The sequence below is a fragment of the Balaenoptera ricei genome, chromosome 3 (genome assembly GCF_028023285.1).
Source record: "Balaenoptera ricei isolate mBalRic1 chromosome 3, mBalRic1.hap2, whole genome shotgun sequence".
NCBI lineage: Eukaryota > Metazoa > Chordata > Mammalia > Artiodactyla > Balaenopteridae > Balaenoptera > Balaenoptera ricei.
In genome coordinates this window covers 53,608,719-53,634,328 of record NC_082641.1, presented here as the reverse complement: position 1 = coordinate 53,634,328, position 25,610 = coordinate 53,608,719, and the positions used below count along the sequence as shown (strand labels likewise).

The 25,610-nt window shown below is 40.9% G+C and overlaps 1 protein-coding gene across 7 annotated transcripts in view; it reads right to left on the bottom strand.

Annotated features, from left to right (window-relative positions):
* Nucleotides 1-25,610, bottom strand: part of MAST4 (microtubule associated serine/threonine kinase family member 4) — a 562,265-nt gene that overhangs the window by 374,868 nt on the left and 161,787 nt on the right. For all 7 annotated transcript variants that reach the window (XM_059916517.1, XM_059916503.1, XM_059916508.1 and 4 more), the window contains exon 2: nucleotides 22,068-22,221. In XM_059916517.1, coding sequence (XP_059772500.1) covers nucleotides 22,068-22,221 — 154 coding nt within the window. The remainder of the gene's footprint in view (nucleotides 1-22,067; nucleotides 22,222-25,610) is intronic.

The following is a 25,610-nucleotide window of genomic DNA, read 5'->3' as shown; positions in this document are numbered from 1 at the left end:
ACATAAAAGTCACAACAGCTGTGACTGGTAGATGCCCCCTTTCTGAAGCCAGTGGGAGGGCAGAACAAAAGCAGGGACGGCCCTGAATAAACCCTCAGTGCAGGCGACCCCTGTGTATGCTAGCATCGTTGCTCGATGAGCCAGGGCATGCTTCAAGTAGGAAGCCAGACTCTGGACAGACCCAGAACAAGCACTGGGGGAGGGGACTCAAGGAACCAGAGCCACATCCCTTCTCTTCTCTCCATATGCGCCAAACCACACTTTGAACCTTTCAGTTTTGTTAGATCTCACAGAGCACTTTCAAGCAAGCCGAGACCATGGCCAATGGGACAAGTATGCTGTCTTCTCTAAAATCACTCAGTCTAACTCGGCCACATATGTTTTTGTTTTTTTTTTTTTTTAATTTATTTATTTATTTTTGGCTGTGTTGGGTCCTCGTTTCTGTGTGAGGGCTTTCTCTAGTTGTGGCAAGCGGGGGCCACTCTTCATTGCGGTGCGCAGGCCTCTCACTATCGCGGCCTCTCTTTTTGCGGAGCACAGGCTCCAGACGCGCAGGCTCAGTAGTTGTGGCTCACGGGCCTAGTTGCTCCGCAGCATGTGGGATCTTCCCAGACCAGGGCTCGAACCCGTGTCCCCTGCATTAGCAGGCAGATTCTCAACCACTGCGCCACCAGGGAAGCCCTGTTTTTGGTTTTTTTTAAACATCTTTACTGGAGTATAATTGCTTTACAATGTTCTGTTAGTTTCTGCTGTATAACAAAGTGAATCAGCATATATCCCCATATCCCCTCCCTCTTGCGCCTCTCTCCCACCCTCCCTATCCCACCCCTCTAGGTGGTCACAAAGCACCAAGCTGATCTCCCTGTGCTATGCGGCTGCTTCCCACTAGCTATCTATTTTACATTTGGTAGTGTATATATGTCAGTGCTACTCTCTCAAGGCCACATACGTTTTATCTGTTGCTATCTCATATGTAAGTCTAATCTCGGTAACAAGACCATAGGTGTGCCTGGTCGAAGATAAACAAAGTCAGACACTACTTAAAGCGGTAAGGACAGATTTTAATCAGTAATAACCACTGCAATAGGGAGAAAGAGTCCAGCATGGACTCTACTCATCTTCGATTGGTACAGAAGTAACTGGGTGTTTTAACAGGAGAATGAGGGAGTAGGGCAGGCAGCAAGCAAGGGCTGGGTCGAGCCAGGGAAGTGAAAAACAGGAAGGGTTAGTCAGTGTAACTGCGATCAAGCCAGCTCTGTGGGCTAGCTGGCAAGGACCGAAGTTTGGATTCTACCTTTCTACAGAGACTGGGAGACAGAGGCCCTATCTGTTGGCATGAACAAATAGTAAAACTTTTTGGTAGCCTGGAGTTTTCTGAGGCAGGCACTTTAAGGGGATCAGGGTTATCCTAAGGATGTGGCCTTGAGCTGTTAGATACTGTTAGTGTTTGTTCGAGTCTTTGTAGGCCAAGGTTGGGGGGCCTAATTGAGAGAGAGGGCTCCGAGAAGCCTGGTGAGGGTTTGGTCAAGGAGAGACTTGGTCAGCCTTCCATTTTTTTGTTACTTCAATAGACCCTAACTCATGTTCATTAACAGATCAGTTTTTGAACTAAGTCTGAACTAACTTTTGAACTTAGCCCATATACTTATCTTATATGTCTTCAAACCTTCATACAAGACATAAAGCTCCTTGCCAATAATGGTAAAAATAATTGCTCTAGTTAGGGGTGACACAGAGTCATATTGCTGAGTGCCTATTCTGACCCCCCAAACTGATTCCATCACTTATTCATGAACGTCTCCAAGCCTCGTGTTCCTCAGCTGTAAAATAGGGGTAAATTTATGGAGAGGTTCTAAGATTAAAAAAGAAAATACATCATACAATGGGCATTCAATATATATAAACTTAAAAAAATAAACACAAATAGATATGCAACACATGAGGGATGACAAGGTGAGCAAGAAATAAAATTCTGTTAATTATTTGGAACAAACAATAAAATTAGGAAGCGTTTATATACATATGTAATGAAATGTTTATCATCCTGTCATGAGTTAGATTTTAGATGTCGTTATACTTGCACAAGTCTCATCTGTAGGAATCATATGAATGTTACAAATTAGAGGGTCTGTTAGCACAACCTATGGGATGTTTTATTCCTGCCTGGACCCCCATTAGTGTTAATAGGGAAAAGAGGACAACAGATGGATTTAAGGCAGTCATTAGAAGGCATTAGCATTGTGCCATAGTTGGTAGTGATTACATCAAACTTTACACAAATTCACTTTCTGATGACTACCAAGAGCCTCTAAAAAGTGTGTTGCTGCTATATTCATGCATCATTTGCTGCCTACAATTTAAGAAAATTAGCATCTGTCAACTGCATTACTCAGCTGCACAGGGTGGAAATTAATGGACAATACTATTCCCTCTTCGTTGTAGGAGAGGTGAGCTTGCCTAGCGCTCTGGCTGCTCTATTTTAATACCACATCGAGATTTCTGTCACAACTGGAAATTTGATCAGCTCTGTGTTCTTTGGAAACACATTGCTAAAATTCCAATATGCTTATTAAAACATTTATTAGATACTGTCTACTGACATAACTAGAAATTTAAAGGCAATAAATAGAGGTCCATATTAAAGCTGAAATCTGTTGGCCAGAGTGAAACAAGAATTTGTCAAGCTTCAACCACAGAGCTATGGGTTATTGGAATGGGCTTTTTATACTGGTTATTGTTTCTCTTTTGGTCACAGGGCCTCTACTTAACAGAATAAGTAGAAATATCTCCAGCCATTTATATATGACAATAAGTAGATTACTAAGACTCAGCTTGTGCCTTGGTCTACTTAGGGTACATATGGTCTTTTTCCTGGAATGGGTTTTCCTTTGTTTTCATCCTGAATTTCAAAATAACAAGAAGCAAGACCTCCATAAAGAGGTCTTCAAATGTGAGATACATGCTTTCAAAGCACCCGGAAGCTTAAAGTATCCCTCTGAAGTACGAAAATATCAGGTCAGAAATAATTTCAGCAGAAATTAAATATAGCCTCTGGAGACCTACTTTGTCATTGGAGAATAATGATTCCTGCCTAGATTTAAAAGCTTCCAGTAAAAAAGTTCCATATCACCTGAAATGCAATACAGATTGAGCAGTCAGTCCATGGTCTTACATTTTGGGTTACCTCTCCTGACTACAAACAGGACATCAAAGACAAAAGAAGACCCAGGAACTACATAACAAAGCAGTCTTGAGAAATGGTTTCTGGTGCTCAGTTATACATAAGAACTCTGGAAAAGCTTGTTTATCCCTCTAAGGTCGCCACCAGGAAGAAAGGGTAGCTGAGGTGGTCCACGTGTTGCTCTCAAGGGTTTTGGTGAGGGAGGGGGACCCACAGAAGGGAGGGAAATAGATTGGTGCGTGCCAGCATTACAGAGGCAAGGAGCTAGGGACAAAACAAACAACGGGGAGCTGGCACCGTGCTGGTGCCATGAGCAAGCAGATGGGGCCACATGCTCACATCTCTCATCTGTTAGCTTTGCCTTTGGGCTACCAGGCTGCTGCTGACCTCAGCGTCTACGGAAGCTCTCACAGCAGCCCTCAGAAAGTTCACATCCACCACTAAAGTGGGAGGAGGGCCATTCCCACCACTTTACCTTCCCCACTGCCTACTAAAACCCCCCTTGCTTAATTCCACTTTTGGGTATATACACAAAAAAAGTGAAAGCAGGGATTCGAACAGATAGTTGTATACCCATGATCACAGCAGCATTATTCACAATAGTCCAAAGGTGAAAACAACCCTAATGTCCACTGATGGATGAATACATAAACAAAATGTGGCGTATACAAACCAATGGAATAGGATTCAGTCTTTGAAAGGAAGGAAATTGACACACGGATGAACCTTGAAGTACTAAGTGAAATAAGCCAGACACAAAAGAACACGTGTCATATGACTCCACTTATATGAGGTTCCTGGAATAGTCAAATTCATTGAGATAGAAAGTTTAACAGTGGTTACTGGAGGGCTGGGGAGAGGGGGGAATGAGGCATTGTTGTTTAATGGGTACAGAGTTTCAGTTTGAGATGATGAAAAAGTTCTGGAGGTGGATAATGGTGATGGTTACACAACAATACGAATGTACTTAATGCCACTGAATTGTATACTTAAAATACAATAAAGTACAAATGGTTAAAATAGTAAATTTTGTTATGTATATTTTCACACACACACACACACACACACACACACACACATACCCTCCCTTGCTTAGCCAAAACCACCATACCTTCTATAGGAAAACATGAGGGAGTCCTTTTTGTTGTCCAAAGGAGGTATCCACAGTGAACTACATCAGCACCTGCTCTCACAAATTATACTCAAATTATACTTAAGCCCTCCAAATCATTCACAAGTCAGAGGAGCTGAGTTTTTCAAGACCCCTCCAAACTTTCAAAATGGAGAAAGCTTAAAGACCATGATAAGTCACTGGCAGAATCCAGGCAGAATCCATGAATCAGCAGCCATCAACCTACAGTGTGCGCCATCATCATGAAGATTTCCCTCTTTCATGCCCCACTGCTCAACTCTAAACATCAGTTCCCGCATCATAGTGACTGTCGTGCTCACAGGCAATTACAGCCTCCCTTTATTCATCTTCAGCTGTGCTACTACAACACAGAGACACGGTTCCTTTCATCTTCCCTCTCACATGGGTGACTGACTTCCAATTTCTTGTCCCCACTGCGAAAGAATAACTATACCTAGACAGCATCGACAATGCTGCTAAATCGTTCTTCTTAATGGCATAAATGAAGATAATTTGAGAAACCAACAGGTTTTGTGACCAGGGAGAGCTGAAGTTCACTGACTTCTATACTGAGCTGCTATTCTAGCCTTAAAAGAAAAAGTGGTGTGTGTTGACTCACACAAGAAAAGTCCAAAGCGTAGGCTTGACCCCATGTCCTTGAAGACATCACTGCCTACTAGCCAGGGATCTCCAACTGACAAGGAAACTGAAAGATGAATGGAGAGAGGACACATGCCTTTAGGGAGGTTGGCTGTCAGAGCACAGTGACACCAATGGGGTATATATCAAGGTCTGAATCAAATTAATCGCCCAATGCAGCAGTCTCTAAACTGTTTTGCTGCTAGACTCAACTCCACCAGAGATACCCAATTTCACTTCTTAGAATATTATCAGCAGCATTCTAGATTTAACATAGAACGGCAAGGCAATATTACTAACCACAAGGGCCTGAGGACAAAGTTAGGAGGGTGCTTGAAAGGGTGGGACAAAGTTAGGGGGATGCTTCAGAAGGAAGCTTGTAGCAAGCAGAGCAAATAGCAGATGCTAACAGTTTAGGGCAAGCCCAGACTGACTGGGTCCATGACAATTATTTCACAAAGTCTCTAAAGCCCAATTCCATACCGTGAGAGAGCTAGGGGCTGCGGAAAAATACCAGAACTAACGTGTCTACCATGCAGGAATCAAAGCCGCTGGACAGACCGCAAGGCTATGGAGCAGCATCTCAAGCTGCCGCTGCCACTGTCAACTGTAGCTTTAAATCAAAAGTAACATTCAGAGTGAAATGTGCCAAGATGATTCAACGGTATAGTGGTCTCTTCACCCTCAATTACAGAGAGCCACCCTGTTACCCTTGCCATCGAATGACAAAAGGGCAAAAATGCCAACACGCAGTCTATTTTTAAATGGAAACAATTCAAATCCACACTTACAGAGAAATATATTTGGCCTCTCTTTTCTTTTCCCTTAACTTGTTCTTAAAGCAGAAGTATTTCTTCTCACCTACCAAGATTACCAAATTCTAATAAGGGAAGATACTAGGATCATATGAGTTAATACACGAAACAGAGCTTAGTAAGCGTCAGTGTTCCTATTACTTTTAGTACGTGCACTGCCGCCTTTCGGTATACCAACACCCAGCAACTTCTCCCATTCTGCTATGAGACCCAGCCCTCGCCAGCAAGTCCCTCTTGCACCTAGACCACCAAGGTAGTCTCCCTTCAAGGGGTGATTGTATGGATTTAAAATTCTTATCAAAAAATACAGAATGGTTTGGCTCTAGGCTCTAGCTGTACAGACCAAAGGCTAATGTGACAACCTAAAATTGATTTTTAAGGAAGTATTAAGTAGAGCTACTCTAATGAGAACATGGTAACAAGAATCTGACACCAAGCAGCATCGCCTAGAATGTGTGAGTGAGGGCACCCGGGAGCTGGGTGAGGACGGTGTCTAAGCGACGCCAGGCACAGGTCAGAGCGAAGATCTGCAATCTCGCCTCCCTCCATCCTTGTATTGAAACATAATTCAGCAGAAAGAATTGCTAGACATGTCTAAAACCCCTGGGAAATGACAGATATTGATGAATGCTGTTGGGAAGATATATGGAAGGAAACGGCAAATAAATAGAACCATTTTTTCTCAGAGTCATTTGGCGGATATGTGGAGCAGCTGTTAAACTACCTGTCAGCTCCCCTGCTCTCTTCCTCTTTCTCCTTCCTCACCCCCATCTACATTCTCTACACCTTTCTAAACCCTCCCGGAGGACCCGTATCTTGCTCTCTTCAAAATAATCATCAAGCGAGTAGGAGTCATCTCCTCCTCCCCTGTCATAATCTGGCTGCTCAACCCAGTTAGCCCAACCCTTTCCAAAATGTCATTCTGTCCTAACATGTTGGCTGTCCCCTGTGGATCCTGGAAAGACAGCTGACCCTTGAACAACACAGGCTTGAACTGCGCAGGTCCACTTATTTGTGGAGTTTTTTCAATGGTCAATACTCCAGTACTACACGATCCGGAAGGGTTGAATCCGCAGACATGGAACCACGGATGTGGAGGAACCATGGATAGCGAGGGCTGGCTTTAAGTTGTTTGCGGATTTTTGACTTCACAGAGGGTTGGCCTCCCCAACCACCTTGTTGTTCAAGGGTCAACCGTACGTTCAATTTTTAAACTCATGAAATGAAACTGTTGAATTCAAATCCATTACCATTTGGCCCCAGTCACGAGACTCAAATCTAAAATTCAAAGCCTGACTACTACCATGTAGTGGCTCTGTGACCTTGTTAACCTCTTAAGCCTCAGTTTCCCATAAATGTTCTGTAAAAACAGACATGATTGACCAACCTCCTGGGGCGACGGTGAGGACAATCTAGAATGTACACAGAGAGCCTGTCATACCATCTGGCAAATAGAAGGCCCACAATAAACAATGACTTATTATCCCCTCTACTTTCCCTTGCTAAACAACTCTTCCTGGCAAGAGCACTCCTTCTCGATATCGTTCTCAGGCTGGATCAAATACTCTCCAGCTCAGGGCCCTTCGGGGTAAGAGGCTCTCATTCCATTCACCAAGTGGACTCAAGAGCACAGAGTGGGAAACCAGTCAGACAGGGATTTGCAACCTGGTTTCACCATCTATTAGCTGCGAAACCCTTGATAAATTACTTTCCCTCTCTGAGCTTCCATGTCTAGACCTCTAGTGATGATGATCATAGGTCACACACACCAAGTGCCCAGCACAGTGTTGAACACACAGTGTGTGTTCCGTGGTGGCTCAGGTCCCTTCCAGGATGCTTTACCCATTTTGGCATCATTGGCCTTGAATCTACAACCAGGGGCGTTACTAGCCTTACCTTCCCCCCCATTAATCACCTGCTTCTATGGGGCTGCCTGTGTATAGGGTGCCATCTATTTCTGTACATAATATGCTTTTCTACATTGCAAACTCAGTGTCAGCTGGGACCGTACCTCATCTGTCTTTGTAGCCCCATGTCACAGCCCGCACACAGAAGCTACTGACAGTTTACAGGATCACATACTTACGCCTGTGCATATTAACTCTCCACTCTGTCTCTCATTTATATTTCTCCCAGGGTTCGGATTTTTTCATTTTTGTTTAGTTCCCCATTGCCTAGAATGTTCAAATGTGGTTCAGTTGTTTGTTTTGTAACCATAGCAATAGTGAAAAAAGGCTCAGCGGCCTTAAACTTGATACAAGAACCTCATATCACTTCTCCTGGTTTTGATTTTCTCTTCTAAAACCCATCTCCAAAAGAGTCTGACACTGCCACAAAACACTGTGCATATCCAAGGCCAACTGTTTAACCTGAGTACATGTGAGGACAATTTGTATTTAGTATCTTACTTTTTGAAGAAATTATGAATCCTACTCAGTAACATTCTTTTGCCCACTAAGACGCTTTGATTGACACACCCAAATGTCATTGGCATCCTGAGATGCTAAACATTTCTGACAACTGTCCTACATCTAAACAGTTAGGACAGAGACCAAGGAAGAACTGGGGATCAGGAGCTTTCCAAGAGAAACGAAAAGAACAAAGGCAGCCACAGGGGCATAAAATAAACTCCATATGACAGTCGAAGCAGAAATTTCCAGACAAGTCCAAATTTCCTAACAAGTTATCTGGTTTTATTACAAGGAAATGTCTATGTACAATCTAATTCACTTAACGGTGTATTTCCATATATATCTCTTTGGAATAGTTTCTAGTTTCATGTTAGCTTTTGTTCCAAACAGATTCCAATTCTTCTTCCGTAATGTCTATGTGTGCCCCCTAAAGAACATATTATTTTTGTCTTAAGAAATCTTTGTTGATACTGATTAATGAATAAACAGGAAATCTAGAACAAACCTATACAATTTTTTCCCCAAAATACTGCATAGTAGATCTCTCCTCCAGCACCTCCAAATGGCAATCTATTAAAATGCCCTATTTCTGGGGTGGGAGATCTCAATCAAGGACTGTATAACCCTTACTAGGAAAGATAATGTCCACTCTACCTGCTTTAAAAGCAATAGGATCTAGGAGCCACTGTTATCCAAACTATAACCCTATGCCTTGAATTAAGTTCTAACACATCACTAAGTGCCTTGCAAAACATAACATTGTCCTTGTTTTTAAGCAGAGAAAATTTTAAGCCAAGATTAGCATCATGATTGCCTCAAGCACTGCTTGGAAATTAATGACCAGTGTAGGGTTCGAATTCAACCTTTCCATTTCTGGTCTCTTATGTAGCCCCTGACTTCTTCTGAAAGTTCAGATGACATTAAGTAGCCTTGAACTCCAGGATCAGTGCCTCATGTCTTAAAGTAACAGTATCACTAGGCTACTTAACATTCCCTTTTAGGGAATTCAGCCATGCTTATGAGGAAATCAATGTGCTCTGGCACTCAGGTAGGGGGCAGGTAGCTATTGGGTTGTTCCAATCATCCTCTAAATAGTCATCTCTCAAGATCGCGAGCGTGATCATTTTCTTCTAGCCATTTATTAAATGCATTTAATCTCCTACTATTTGAATCCACCGAGAGCACTGTAACCGTTGAAAGAATGGCAGTGGGCATATACACACAGACTTAACACACACCAAAGAGTATCATACGTCAGATCTGCTTATGGTTGTCCACAAAGCTGGTCCTGTCTCCAAGGTGACTGCAGGTAAAGGGGTGGAGGGCGGGGAGCATGAGAAAGGATAGTGTACTAATGTCTGTGTGTAAGAGCCCTAGCCCCTTGCCCCTCGTGCCATGCATGTACTTACGAGACAACATGTCTGATAAAGCCCCAGTTCAGAACCCTTCCTGTAGTTACTGATAGAGTTGCCAGATTTCACAGAACTACAGGATGCCTAAATAAACCGGAATGCAAATAAACTGGATTATGTATACCACAAACATCACATTGTACATGTCAATGCTAAAAATATTATTACCAGTCTCTCTGAAATTAACATTTAACTTAGTGTCACGTATTTTATCTGGCGACCCAATTCACTGAGTACTTAGGATTGGCAATGCAGGAGGCTTTGCTTTGAGGGTTCAAGGAAAATGTCTTCAAGGAATTTATAAAGTAGTAAAAGGGATGATAGGTCCACAAATAGTAGTAAGTTAAAAGTGACCCATCCTGGAAGAAGAGGACAATGTAAGATGGTAGCAGGAAGGAGAGAGTGAAAGTATAGCTGTGGAAGTGATGTGAAGGGGTTTGAGATGGAATGTGAATGTAGCAAAGAATCATGAGCTTCATCTCCTTGTTTTGTACACCGAACATGGGGGTCTCACTGCTCTGGGTTTGTGCATGTATCACCTACTATCATTTTTATATTATTTATACATACCAGTGCAGCCAAAAGCTAGTGAAATGGAGTAAAAACAAAACAACAACAAAAATGCTTTGCACTGAGACTCCTAGCAAACAAAGCAAAGACAGAAACACAGTGGGATAGCCAGCTCTCATTACTTAATAAAAGAAAGAATTCAAATTTGTCAGACCACACAACCTCTTTTTCCTCATTTTGAGCTCAGAGAAATTTGTTTGGGAGGTTTGAATAAAAGGGCAATGACATACATAATTCTCACTGTCGTCTGGAGTAATTTAGGGCAAAAATGCGGGCGCCTCCTACATTATGGAACACTAAATAAAAACTGAGGGTGCAATGCTGTGTGTGCACGCATACATGTGAACACATGATCAAAGTCCATGTATACACTTCACATGCATACATGCCTCTCCTTTGCAGGGACTTGGAAACTGGGAACTAAGGTACCTTAGGCAAAATTCTTACTCAAGTCTAACTTGGTGCAGTGTTAATAATTTACACAGTGGTCATGACTCCACCTGTATTCTTATTCAGAAAAAGGGAAACAGATATTTAAATGGTACCCTTCTCTCTTTTCAAAGGTTTTACCCACCAGGGATCAAGTCAACAAGGAGTTAAAAAGCAAGGAAGGGACTTACTTTCAGCTCTCCCTTCAGGCCCTGTTGGGATGCAGGGGCCTGAGACAGTACTGTCAAAAAACAGAGAAATGATCTGGCTAGGCAGACGCAAGAAAATAAATTTAGCCCTGACAATATGCATTGATTAAGTACTTGAATGACAATGGAACATGACAATGACAAATGCAGGCTACCACCACCAGAGTCATTAATACAGCAGAAACACTAATTTTTACCAATCTTTAAACATCCCGGTTGGTGGCATTTGCATTTCTTTGCCTACTCTTTTTTCCTGCCGAGATGACAAAAAGTCAGCTTCATTTTCGGTTTCCATCCAGGAAGTTAAAAAAAAAAAAAGTCTACATTCCTGATCTTTGATTAGCCCCTGAAAATGAGTTTTAAACAAGAGATGGATGGCCTGGTGTGCTCAGTTTCAGAGGACAGGATGTCACTGCCAGGCTCCTCCAGGGGAGAAGGTGGGCTTCCTTGCTCAACAGTGGAGAAAGGATGTAAGTATAAAGGGAGAAAATGAAGGAAAACCAGTCTCTGCAAAGACTCCCCCATCCCTCACCTTGGTAGCTAAATAAGTATTCACTATGCAAGGTCAAAGCGACCTTGAGAGTATCTGGTCCAACGCACTCATTTTACAAATGAGGAAACTGAGAACCAGAAATGAAGGCATAGCTACTTAGCGGTTGACGTGGAACAAGAATCTGGGCCTCAGATCCCCACTTCAGGCCCTTCTCATTACACCTCGAAAAAGCGGTACAGGAGTTGTCGAGACGCTATCCCCACCCAGACAAGTCACTTGCTTTCCCATCTTTAAACCCCATTCAGTGTAACTCAGGTATTCCATTCTCCTTCGGCTCTGCATCCCCCCCAATCACTGTTTTCCGGAGGACGTATGTGTGGTCCAATGTACTGATTCCAGTACATGTGCAGTTAGCACCCACATGCACCTCTGTGCAGCTGCACTGCAGTTGGATTGTATATAAGAAAATGTCACCACGAGAGCCGGCTACCTATGCCCAACTTCCTACGTGGGTTCCAGTGTGGCAGGAAACGGCAGCACCCACCATCTTCCTTGCCTTCCCCGACCTTACCTCCCCTTCCCCAATAACTCAAAGAGCGCTATAGGTGGGATTTAATAGTTGATACTAATTTCCAATTATTTAAATTCATGTTTCATATTCTTAACTGTAATACAATCAATTCAACTTTTGTGGCGTTCTCATTTATGCTGAAGAGTCACGGGGATCTAAGACCACGGCATCTCTTAAAGACGATACATATACAAAACTGAGAAGACAAGCTTGGAATCAGCATGCTTTTCAGAACCTACAAGTACACAACGCATGAAGGAGAGGAAAACCACCTCCTGCCATACCCAGGCCTCGGTCTATCCTATCAGCATTAAACAGATTTTCAGGCAAGTCCTAGGAAAAAACTGGGGAGAAAAGAAGGAAAATGATTATGCTCCTTAAAAAAAATTTAACCCCTTGATAAAATGCTTTAAAAAAAACCTGAAATCAGTTTTCTATTCTAAATAAAATTTTAAGAACAAACAAATTTTTGAGATATGGATTCAATAAACTCATTTTCTTCAATCAGGAATAACAGAAGTCCATTATTTATAGAATCACCCTAGAACACAAGAAATAAGGGGGAGAGACAGAGAGAAAGAGAAACAGAGAAAACACTGGGAGAGAGAAAAACTGTTTTGGGGATCCTAATATTCCATACATCTTTGGTTTGTTTCTATTAAGTTTCTTCTTTAGCCTAATCGGTATAGAGAACTTCCTTATACATTTGGACACATACAACCTTTAAAATAATGCCAGCAAAAACTTTAAATGACCACTAGACACTCTCTTCTTTGGGGTACTTGGGAGAATTTCAGTCACGGGGTTTGATCACATCCAACATACCCAGCCTAAGGTCAAGAAGGCCAACTTATTTTGCAGGTGATAATGGTTTAGCTGTATCTCAGTATGCAACTGATGTTCCTACCCTAGCAATCTTGAAATTCTGTATCACAATGATTTAAGGTCCAAGTTACCTTTTGCCTCACAGAAGGCGCTTCAAGAAACTTAAATCAGGTCTTCCAGCAACAACATCTTCTTAATTAACACTCAGGACTAATTTTAAGTCCTTCAAACTCTATCTGGTACAGAACTGAAAAACAGATTTCTGAAGAGCCGGACTCATGGATGTAGTACGGCTCCCAGCATTCTCTGGAGCTCATGCACACATCAAAGCAAACAGCCCAGTCTCTCATCTGACTCTCGGTATAAGAGCAGCACATTCGAGTCCTCATGTCTTCATTTAGACTCTTTCCTTGATTCTCCTCTCACGCCTGACATCACCTCCTGGGATGCTTTCATTGGTGCCAAATGTCTGAAGGAGAGATCTGAGCTTCAAATAGGACTCTGCAGCCCGGTTCTGAACAAGGTGGCCACTTGGCAATTCCCAAGCAGCAGGTGACCAGGGGCCTGGGAACCACCAAGTGATGCTCCCCCGTCAGTGGGAGCAATGACTCATGGGTAAGCCATCTGCATGGGCAATGAGCTACAGCAGAGGGCCCCCAGACAGACAGCCACTGGGAGGCAGCATCTGCCAAAGGAGCTGGCTAGCAGCTGCATGTCCCATTAAGGCGGAGTCTCAGGAGATCTTCCTACCCTGACAAGGAGATACTACAAACACAAAATACATCTACATTGCCATCTTCTAATTAGAACACCTAGATAGCAAACAAAATATCCAGACTTAAGCTGACATAGGAACAGTGAAGACAGCAAGTGGTTTTAAAGGCTACTTAAAATCATGCACCCTCACCAGAAAGAAGATGCTAATGGATTTGCCTCTTGATCGCTTGGTGACTCAGAAAAAATAGGCAGAGACACTCTCCAGACTCATAAACCACTGTGAAGGAAGTACACAATGTTACAAGTTCTAAAACAGAACACTAAAGCCACGTAAAAGAATTCCTGCCCCAAGTTATATGCCCTCAGCGTAGAAAATTTGTAAGTATTGAGAAATAGTAAAACAAATAGAAGCCAGATGTTTTTAAGCCAGTAAAACCCTAAGTGTGAATTATCTAGGTTCTTTTTCCTGTTGGCCAAAAGCCAAGAATCCAAATTGAGAGCATCATTGTCTTTACAACAACTGTAAAGGCCTTTACCCTTTAAAAGTTTTAAAACTTGCCAGATTTCAAAATATGAACATATCCGTCATCCTTCATGGGCTGGTTTAGTCGAACAGCCCACCCACTCCTCGGTCCACAGTCCCACCACACTTCCCAGCTCCCATGGGCTTTGGCTCTGCCCCTGGAGAATCCCACGCTGGGCACCAAAACCCCCTGACTCTTACACAGCTCAGCTCCACCCTCCCCATGGCTCTCCTGAGTGACCCTGGACCAGGTCCCTCTGCTATATTCTGTGGAACTGACGTTCCCAGTTCACAAATTTCCCTGGTGTCTTAACATTTCCCTCAAACATGTACACTGACTCCACTTTCAGTTCATGATCACAGACCTTGAATGGGTTGTCAGTGCTTCCAAGAAACCCTACTACATTTATAGTCTGCCTTCCTATTCTCTAAGAACATTTCAGACTTCCTTCTCTAGTCAATTCCCATATAACCCTCCCGAAGCCCACCCAGATATCTCATAATGCACTGAGAAGTGAAGCCACTAAGTCAATTCAACTACCTGCTTTTTTATGAAAAGAAAATTTATTAAAATCACTGATCTGGAAAGGGAATATTTTAAAATTAAACTTATTTTGAAGTAACTGTGTGTTCGCATGCAGTTGTAAGAAATAATGCCGAGAGCTCCAGGTATCCTTTACTCAGTGTCCCTCAATGGTAACATCTTACAAAACTATGGTGTACAATCACAACCCCGATAATGACATTGCTACAGTCAAGATACTGAACATTTCCACCACTGCAGAATCCCTCACATTGCCCGCTCATAGCCACACCTACTTCCTTCCCATGTCCTCCTCCTTAAGTCCTGACAACCACTGATCAGTTCTCTCCTTCTATAATTTTGTCATTTCAAGAATATGATATAGAAATGGAATTACACAGCATGTAACCTCTTGGGTTTTTTTGGTTTTGTTTTTGTTTTTTAACTCAGCCTAATTCTTTGGAGATTCACCCAGGTTGTCACGTGCATCACCTGCCTATCAGTAAACAAAGGATGGTGCAGCCATCAAGCCAGCAGTCACTGCAGCTGCCTCCCAACTGTGTACCCTGAGGGAATTCAGGGTGGAGAAAAGCAGGATTCTGGCCCTAGATAGTGAAGGTGCACATCAAAGGAATGATTTCACTGAGTCCAGACTCTTGCGTCTTCCCATACACAGAAAAGCGCTAAATTCGTTAACTTGAGATGTGTGTTTTTCTTTAACCAACAGTAATCTTTGGATGTCCCTACTACCTGTGTTTGTTGTTGTTGTTTCCGAAAACTGTTAAATATCCCGGCTTCTTCCTTACCTCTTCGCAGCAGTTCCTCAGAGCTACCTGACAGGCTGCCTCCCAGGTTTAAGTCCTCAGCAAGTCCATCGAATTAAACATAGTTCTCAACTTTTAGGTTGTGCTTTTTTCTTTTTTTTTTCAGTAGACAATTGGTAGTTTGCTCCTTTTTATTGCCGAGTAGTATTTCATGGTATAGATGTACCTACACTACCTGCTTTTGCATCCATTTTCTCCTCCTTCCTCCTGTTATAATAAAGGAAGTACCTCTCTCCCTACCAAGGCCGACCGTTTGACATGTGCTCCGGATACCCTGCCAGGTGCTTCCACAGCACTTGACTTCTCTGGTTATCATCTCTTTCTTCTGAACTATCCTCAACACCTTACAAACATGCTTGCCTGGTTCCCACATTACGATGGTCCCCTCTGACCCCTCATGCCCTTCCAGCTCACATTCGTTTTCTCTAGTCTCTTATAACTGGACAACTTCTCAAAAGAGCTATCTACACTCTCATCAACACATCAGCTACCTTGAGGTCCTTCATTACTGTTTGCTCCTAAGCCAGTTCACTCTAGCTGCCATCCACACTTCAGCACCCTCCTCCTCAAGGTTTGCAGTGACTTACACTGCTGAATCCAATGACAACTTCTTGTTCTCATCTTATTCTCTTAGATGAAGCCAATCCTTTCCTTCTCAAACTATGACTCTTGCTTCTGTTACTGCACAGTCCTCCCTGGACATTCTGATTTAACATGCCCCACAGGCATTTCAGACCTAACATACTGAAAACTAATCACACCCAATTTCTTTATTAAAACCTATTTCTCAGTCTTCCCTGACTTTGTAAATGCCATGTTTCCCTTGCCTCTTGTGTAGCTGGACTCAGAGGCCACAGTCCAGCAGGGACCATACTTCCTAGCACTCCCCCAACAGTAGCACCAGCCTTGAATTTGGCTCTGACCATGTGAGAGGATCTTGCCAAACAAATGCAAATGGAAATAAAGTGTGTCTCTTCCAGGATGGGACTTTTAGGAAGTCAGAAAAGTTTTTCTTCTCTTTCCACTTCTACCAGCTGGAAGCAGAGTGTGGAGGCCATAAAGAAGAGCCAGAGGAGAAGGTGGAAGGAATGCGGGTCCCTAACTCACCAGGAGGGAGAGAGCTGCCTGATAACCCACAACACTTACATGAGCTAGAAATACGTGACAACTGTGTTAAGCCCCAGACATTTTTTGGTTTGCTTGCTCTAGCACGTGGTATTATCCTAATACACACCATTTTTACATAGGCATTCTTTTGATGGTATTACAAACATGAAGAAATCCAGAGCATATACGAGAGTATTCAGGTGCAATATTTACTGAATACCAAGGCTACCTATAACATAGTTACGTTTCATGTAAATTTGCTTTAATCTAAATTCTGTCAGACTTGCCCACTAAGCTAAGGAGGCCTTTAGGATGAGAAACCCATTAAACTCTACACAGCACTTAAACAGAATAGCCTTCAAGTTAATTTTAAAGAAAAGAATGTTTTCTGGCATTGTGTGGTTTGTTTTTCCTTTCCCTCTTGAAGTAAAATTCATTCTGAAATGTGTTTTTTTGAATTTTCAGATGTTATCCCCAACAAGTAGGAAAAATCTCTCAAGTTTTTCCCCCAGATAGAATACAACGATGCTAACAGTTTTAGAAGTTCTAATTTATACTGTCTACAAAGTTGATTTCCTATTATTGTGTGCAAGTGACACACATACAAAGATTCCTCTTTGTTTTACATTCCAAACAACCCAAATATGTTTTGAAAAACACAATTCTCTGCATAAGAAAAAGAAGTCTTCCTTCATTTTCTGCGTGTTAGGGCTACAACAGACAAACATCACAGCTGTGGAATGCAGGAGTAGGATTCAGGGCAATCTTTTTTTTTTTTTTTTTTTTTTAAACATCTTCATTGGAGTATAATTGCTTTACAATGGTGTGTTAGTTTCTGCTTTATAACAAAGTGAATCAGCTATACATATACATATATCCCCATATCTCCTAGGGCAATCATTTGCATATCAAGAAGCCAGGAGTCAAGATCCTGAGGTTCTGCCCTTCATTCTGCAGCTTCCTTGCTGTGAACTGTCAGGCACATTACCACTTAGTCATGCCCAGATTTAAGAATCCGTATGATTTGAATAATGCTTCTATTCCTCATCAGGGGGCTCCAAAGCTCAGTCAATGTTTACACGATGCTTCTGGGTGCCTATTTAGCAAACTGCGGGCCATGAAGATATAAAACGTCATCAGCTTCAAAAAAGAAAAAAAAATAATCCAGGCAGGGATGGGCATGGTGAACACTAGGTCTGTTGTTTAAATGCCAGCCCTGTGTAAAAGGTACCGGTTGTTTTTTCCTCTGATCTAATACTCTTAGTCATCCAAAATTTTAGTTGAGGAAGAAAATGTCAAAAGTTCCATCAAGGGTTTCTGCATGGTAGAATTATGGGCTTATGGCTTTTTCCTTTATGGTGCTCTGTATTTTCTAAACTGTCCACATTGAACACATATTACTTTCTTAATTGAAAAATAGGTAAATGTAAATATTTTCACTCTATAAGATTGTGTTTAAAGAGAGACGAAAGCTAACTATGTCAGACTGAACTATTGGTGCCAATTCTTCGCTTCCCCCCAGGAGTGTTATAGATCTGCATCTTTGCCAAGGTATCATGGTGGGTGGAGCATGCCTCTGCCCGCTGATGCTGGGTTTGGCCATGTGACTTGCTTTGGCCAATGGAAAGTTAGCAGACATGCTGCCAGCAGAGGCTTGAAACCTGCCTGTGCAGGTGGACGTGCACACGCTTGCTCCTGTCTCTTACCAGGGGAACATAATACCTTGGGTAGCTTCTGGCTCAAGGAAGAGGAGAGACACGTGGAGCAGATCTAGACCCAGACTGCATCCTAGAACCAATCACAGCAGAGCCCAGGCTAAATAACCCAAAACCCAGGTGACCTGCAGCCACAGGAGAAAAAAGGGAATATGTATTGTTGTCTGATAGTGAAACTTTGTGGTTATGTAGCATTACTGTTGTCAACTGGTACACCACCTAATACCACAAAAAACCTCAGGGGCAACAGTAACTCATGGATTGAATTGCAGGGTATAAAAAGGGCCATGTAGCAACCTTTACTTGCCCAATTATAAAGGGGACCAAGTCAACCATAATCCCAGTTTGAGAAAACTCTTCAGTAGACAGGAATTGTTTTCCTTCCTCTCATTAAATATATAATTATTTAATTACAATTATATTAAGTCCTATGAAAAGATGAGTCCATTCAACAATGAGATTTCACATTAAAAATATATTGTGAGTTTTTCAATGTTAAAATGTATTTTTTCACAACATGATTTAATGTTTATAATTGTTTTCCACTTTATGTGTATACCATATTATGTTTCACCAGTATTCTTTTGCCAGATATCTAGATTTTAGATAATATGCGATTTTAATTATTATAAGTGGTGCCGCTCTAAACATAACTAAACTTAATTCTCTACACATATTCATGACTATTTCCTTGTGATGAAATCTGAGGAACAGAAAGGCTGGATTAAGGAATATGTAAATTTTAAAGTTTTTAATATGTCTTAATTGTCTAGTTTTAATTTACTTTTGTAATTAATGGACCAGGATCCATACAGATTGAGTCAGCCCCAGATATTAACTGAGCACCAATTTTCCAATTAATTGAAAAAAAAATTACTCCAACTAATCCTGCTGGAATATATTGAAAACCTATTGGGTACCAGCTGTGCTAGGCACAGTGTAGTGGCCACAAGTACAGACTGTGGAGCCACAACACCTGGGTTCAAATCTTGGCTCTGCTGTTTCTGAGCATCGTGATCTGTGCAACCCGTCTGTGCCTCAGTGTTCTCATCTGTAAAATGGGTATAAGAGTGCCTCCCTCATAAGTGCACAGAGATGTTGTAAGGATTAAATAAGTCAATAAATGTAATTCCCTAAAAGCTGTGCCTGCCACATAGTAAAGTCTTCATGTCAGCTGTCATTAGGGATGAATAGATGAAAAGGTCACAGACCTTCCTCTCAAAGACCTAAGAGTTTAGTGAAACTTATACAGGCTAATTGGGTGGCAAAATTTTCAAACTATAAATTAAGCCTTCACATAGTCTTTGTTTCAAAGAAAACAGTAGAAAACTGCTAAAGGAGAACAAACCTTGGAATAAAACAAAGTTAAACAATAGGAAGGTGGCTGGTCTTTAAGTTACAGAAACTATCAGGCACAAACTTAGGAAGTCAAAACCAGTTTGACATAAGTTTAGCAACAAGGTCTATTCCAAGGGAAGATCATATGTGATTATTTACAGTTGCCTAAAACTAGTGGAAACCATGTTTCTTAATGATAAGAAATGATGCTTTCTTCTCTCTGCTCTAATACCTGATACTAGCACAGTGCCTGACACAAAGCAGAAAATCAATTGATAAGGGTTTCAAATTGAGGTTCACAAGACCAAGTTACCCATAAACTGCAAAAATCCTAAATTCAATTTGTTATGCACACAATACTAATAGCCACCATTATTGGGCTAACTGCTTTGTATGTGTTACTTCATTAAATCCTCAGCTAAGCTATGTAGAAGACCAACTAAGAATGTTTTCTTCATATTCCAAAATCACTTTCAAGCTACTGTTGTTTAAAACAGGCTGATGCTCAAGAGATTTTTTTAAAAGCTCTCCTAAGGACTATTAAACATTTTTGAAAATTATCTGACCAAAAATTAATTACCTAAAATAATTTTATACGAAGCTAAATTGCAAAAGGCTAGCTAGAATTGCTAGAGCTGTTGAGATTTTGAAATGAGAATCAAGTTCAGCTTTTTTTTTTTTTTAAAGCTAAAGGCCAAATTTCATGTTTCAGGTCATATATCTGCATCAAGAGCTATACCTTTGCATTATTTTAAAGTTTTAAGTAAACTGATTTAGCAAAAATTGGAGCAACCATTACTCCTCCCCTCCTATTGGTCAAAAATAGTTTAACCAAAGTAAGTAAATTCCCTAAGTGAAATTAGTAAGTAAGGGGTGAGCCTTTTAACCGTTAAGGTTTAATCTCCCCTGCTAAAAAATTAAGTGTTAGACTAAATCTTTAGGATCTCCTACTTAAAAAAGCAAATATTCTGCATTTATAGAAATGAAAGCAAAGAAAAATGTCCTAACAAGCATTAAAAGAACATCAGTAAAACTCAAGTGTGAACATTTGCCCTAATTTTAATGAAGTGCAGCAATTTTTTAATGAATTTTTTCCCCTTGGCCTGAAGTCAGCTTCACCCTATACCTCAGCAGTGTGCCACAGTGGGTCACATGTTCTAGACTCTGCTGATCATGGTACAGAAGCATTTCTGCTCCCAGAAATTTTATCTCCAAAAAGTCAAAATCCATAATTCTCCAAAAAAATGAAGAACTCAACTTGTTTTCCAGGTCATTTATTAACTGGCAGACAAGACTGCCATATGTAGAGAAAACTTTACTGTTAAAAAACAATAAAGTTTCTTTAAAATATTTGTATTTAGAGGAAAAATGAATCTAAAATGAAAAATAGAAATCTAACCTTTAGTGATTTAAAATTAAGTTCAACAACATGAAAATTTATATGGGAAATTATTTTTTTAAAAAACATGCTTTAAGTTATTTTAATTTGGCTATCTTTCAAGCCAATAAAAGTTATTTGTAGATGCTCTGGATTTTAATTTTTTAAGTAATTAAATTTTAACAACACAATTTAAAAATGGGTGACAGGAAAAAAATGGGTGAAAAATTTAAATAAGCACTTCACAAAAGGAGAAATATGAATGTCCAATGAGCACATGAAAAGATGTTTGACATCATTTAGTCATCAAGAAAATACAAATTAAAACCAGAAAGTGATACGACTACTAAAAAAACTGGCAATACCACAGATGGGCGAGGATGCAGAGCAATTAGTTCACTCACCTGCTGCTGGTGGGAAAGTAAAATGGTACCATTTTGGAAACAGTTTGGCGGTTTCTTGTGAGGTTCAACACACACTACTGATACACCGAACAACATAGATGCATCTTAAAAACATACTGAGCAAAAGAAGCCAGACACAAAAAAGCATGCAATGTATGATTCCATTAGTATAAAATTCTTAAGAGAAATCTATAGTGACGAAAAGCAGCTCTGGGGTTGCCTGGGCCCAAAGAAGGGGCAAGGGAACATGTCATATCTTGACTTTGGTGGTAATTACACTGGTGTGTAAATTCGCTAAAACCCATCCACAGGTACACTTAGAATGGATACATTTTATTTTATGTAAATTATACTTCAGTAAAGTTTACTAATATAATTCTCAATTTAATGGCTCTCTGAACTGGATTAGGTTGTACCAAATGGTCTGTGGAGGGGCAGGCACATTCTAAGGGGCTGATTTTCACACCGGGAACTCCACTGTCATTGGGGACACGCTACAGTTGTCCCCACCTATCCACAGGGATTGGTTTCAGGACTCTCACAGATGTTCAAGTCCCTTATATAAAATGACACCGTATTTGTTTATTAACTATGCATATACTCCCGGATACTTTAAGTCATCTTTAGATTACTCATAATACCTAATACAACGTAAATGCTGTGTAGATAGATGCCAGCAGATGGCAAATTCAAGTTTTGCGTTAGGGAACTTTCTGGAATTTTTTTTTTTTTTTAATATTTTCCATCTGTAGTTGGTTGAATCTATGGATGTGGAACCCGTGGATACAGAGGGCCAACTGTACTGTATAAATGTAACCCCCTCTCTTAAACAAGTCACCCATGCGACTCACCAGTCAGCGCACCCCCCAGGCTTCCCCGCCGCAGCTGTCTTCCATCCTCACTCAGCTGTCTTTTAAACTTCAGCGACTTTCCAGGGCCAGAAGCCACATCTGGGTTGCTGCATTTCCGAAATGGCATAGGCGGAGGAGATAGTATGTGGTCAAGCTGCGGAGAGAAGGACAGCGGCATCACTTCCTGGGGACGTTCTCAACCAGAATGAAAGACACCGCACCCCTCCCCACCAGGCATACTTTCTTCCCTCTTTTCCTTCTCTAAACCCCTCTCTCCTAACACTGTTTTGAATTTGGCTGATTTAGAGACTTCAGGGTTCCACTGTTGAGTCTTCCATCTGAAAGAGTATCTGGCTTGCTGCAAAACCTCCATTGCAGTGTTTTTCAAGCGAATTAGTGGGTCATGGCATATTAGTGGGTCATGAAATCAAGTTTAGTAGATGGTGACCAGCAGAACAGAAATTATCAGAATCCAATGAAGGAAGGAAAAGAATCATTTCATGAAATGGTTAAGTTATACATGTATGGATGTGTATCCAGAGTCATTATGTAAAATATATCTTTCTGTGGGCCATGATCCTCCTAAAAAAATAAAGAATATCGCTCTATAGATTCTACAGAGAATCCATAGATCACTTTAGTTGTTCACAAAAGAAAATTCACAAGCTTTTGGTGCTCACAAATATACGTAGGGAAGGGAACTTTCTAAGCATCACAGCCTTTAATAGAAATCAATACGTCCTGATATCACTTCATAGCTTTTTAAAAGAAATCCTGTCACAAGAGTCATAGAAACCAAAGTCACTTCAAAAGACAGCTTTCTACAAAAGAATCCCTTGTGTCACAACATTTATTTCAAGATCTGTCCTGCTTTCAGAAGAAAACCTCTCACACCTGAATAGGGCCCTATGTTTTATAATGTTCTCCTTCAAGTAAGTATATATGCATGTATATGCGTCTAGATAGTTATTAAAGACAAAAATATTAATGTGCACATGCATATACCCAGATAGTTATTAAGGACAAAAATGAAGTACAAAAAATATTCATGGATGTTCCAACTGCCACAGAAAAGAGCCAACTTCATAGAAATTTGAAAACAAACAAGAGTTGGGTAACACTGCTCAAAGCCAGGCATTTTTAGGGATGCTTCACTGAGATTTGTTTTGTTTTCCTGGGTAGGAAGAAGGTGATCTGCTTATACCTGTCAGAATTTTTTCAGATTAAGACTCTCATGGGTGTATTTACAGGAAAAAGAAATTCAGGGATGAAGTCATCTATGTGTCTGTCTATGCCATGCCGCATATTTAAAACCATGGCACAAAAAGAAATTTGACCTTGCCTATGAGTAACTCCTCTCAAGCCGGTTGAAATGAAATAGACTACACTCACTCAGCTGTTACATGATGTCAACTCTCCCCCAAGCTCAGCTGTATTCATTAGTAACAGAACAGCTGGATTTCAAGCACTTGTCAATCAGTACCATCTGAAATTCATTGCCAGTCAGTATTTTACTGTATTTCATTGCCACTTAGTAGTTTAGTGAGAGGTCCTCAAGAAACTAGCAGTGCATCCACTCCAGGATCTGCCCTGATCAGCAGGGAAAAGGAATTGCAGATTGTACTTTTGGAAGTATTTGTTAGGGCTGTTGTTCATTACATCAGTGTCCTACTTAGAACGGCCTCCAAGAGCGAATTTCTGTCTAGTGTTAGACACTTTGCCCTTAAACCTTACAGACAATGAAATGTAGCAAGGGCACCTTGGACAGTAACACATCAGCTACTAGAAAATGCAGAACTCAGTCAGGGGTCCAAATGCAGTCAGTCCATTATACAATGCAGAGGTTAATTTTGCCTCCTTCTTAGCTCTATTTTATGCCCTTACCCCAGTTTTTTTTTTCTTTTTTCTGCCAATATTTGGGGGAAATCTTAAGGAAATTTGAAACAACAGAAAAGTTTTAAGATTAGTACAATAAAAACCATATTCCCTTGACCAGTGGTGAATTGTTAACTTCCACCCATGGCTTTTGCTCCTCTTCCTCTCTCTCTCTCCCCCTTTCTCTTTGCCCTACCACCCCTATAGTGAGAGTTAGTTGCAGACATTGTGGATTTTTACCCCTCAATACTTCGGCCTGCCTCTTCAAATAACAAGGACACTGTCTTAAACTCTCCTGCCCTGTATTAAATGTATTCTTCTAAGATGTCTCAAATCTTTTGTTATCAAGGGAAGTATAAATACTAGGCAAAAAATAAAATATCATGTAGACTTAATATTAAAAATTTGCTTTTACAGTGAAAGAAAAACATGCAGCCACAAGGTGGCAATGTGTCATAGACATTCAACAAAATGCTCCATAATCGCTACTACTCGCATAAATGCACCAAGAACCCCTCAGAATAACCAAGTGAGTTAGGGTTCATTTCAGTTAGTCATTTTCTCTTAATTACTAGTGGCAGCTGCATTAAATGCAAATATTTATTGTTTAAGGTTCATCAACTTCTGCTACTTATTTTTCACCTGAAGTTAAATTTTTCAGCTTGTGGAATTATAATTAATTTCTCTGGGGAAGTTTGTTATATTGCCAATTAACAGAGGGTGAAAAAAATAAGCAGAGGAAAGAACATAATTCCTAAGGAGGAATTACATGATTTCCTTACATATTTCCAACAAAGCCATAAAAGACATGAAACAAGTGTAGAAGAAAGAGAAGGAAATCAAGGAGAAAGTGTAGGCAAATAAAAAAGAAAATCCATTTCGTCACATATAGAGTCATAAGCTATTAGTCCATAAGCCAGAGTTTTTTAATCAGAATCACAACCCCTAGAGAGGAGTACTATTTTAAATCTGGCAAAATCGAGGCAGTGAACTGTGAGGGCTGCAAATGTTCCCAACACAATATAAGCAGAAAAACCCATAAGCATTGTGCCATGTTCCAGGATCCCATTTTCTTCCTCACATCAAAATCACACTCCCAACAGCGCTCTCTCTAAATATATCATTTTTCCAAATTTGCTGTGCTGTCAGTCGCTCTACTTTTCTTTCTACGATTAGTCAGAGCTTCTCAAAATGGTCCACTACTGCCTTGCAATTTATTTTTTATTTTTTGTCCTGATTCAAACACTCATGATCCCTTTAAAAACATTTCATCAGACCCTGGAGCTTAAGGCAGACAGTCAACGTACCACTTTGGACACTGCCCTCTGAATGATTTCAGTTTAATGTTTTCCAACCTTTCCAAACTTCCAAAGTCTCCACACTACAAGGAATTCAACTAAAGACAGAGGTTGTCTTTACACCTTTCACTCACGTTCAAGGGCATCTAAGCCTGCATTTGTCATACTTGCTCTGAACACTTCTAATTTCCCTCACCAAGCAGTCAGTGGACTCCTGGAGAGCCAGACCCTACTCCCTTGTCACATACTCACCTAGCACGCCGCTAGACACAAAGTATCCTGGACTGAAACACGTTCTCTGTACTTTATTCGCTGATGGCAAGCATTGATTCGTGGTAGACTAGCTTTCCTCAAAACTACCTACCTTCAG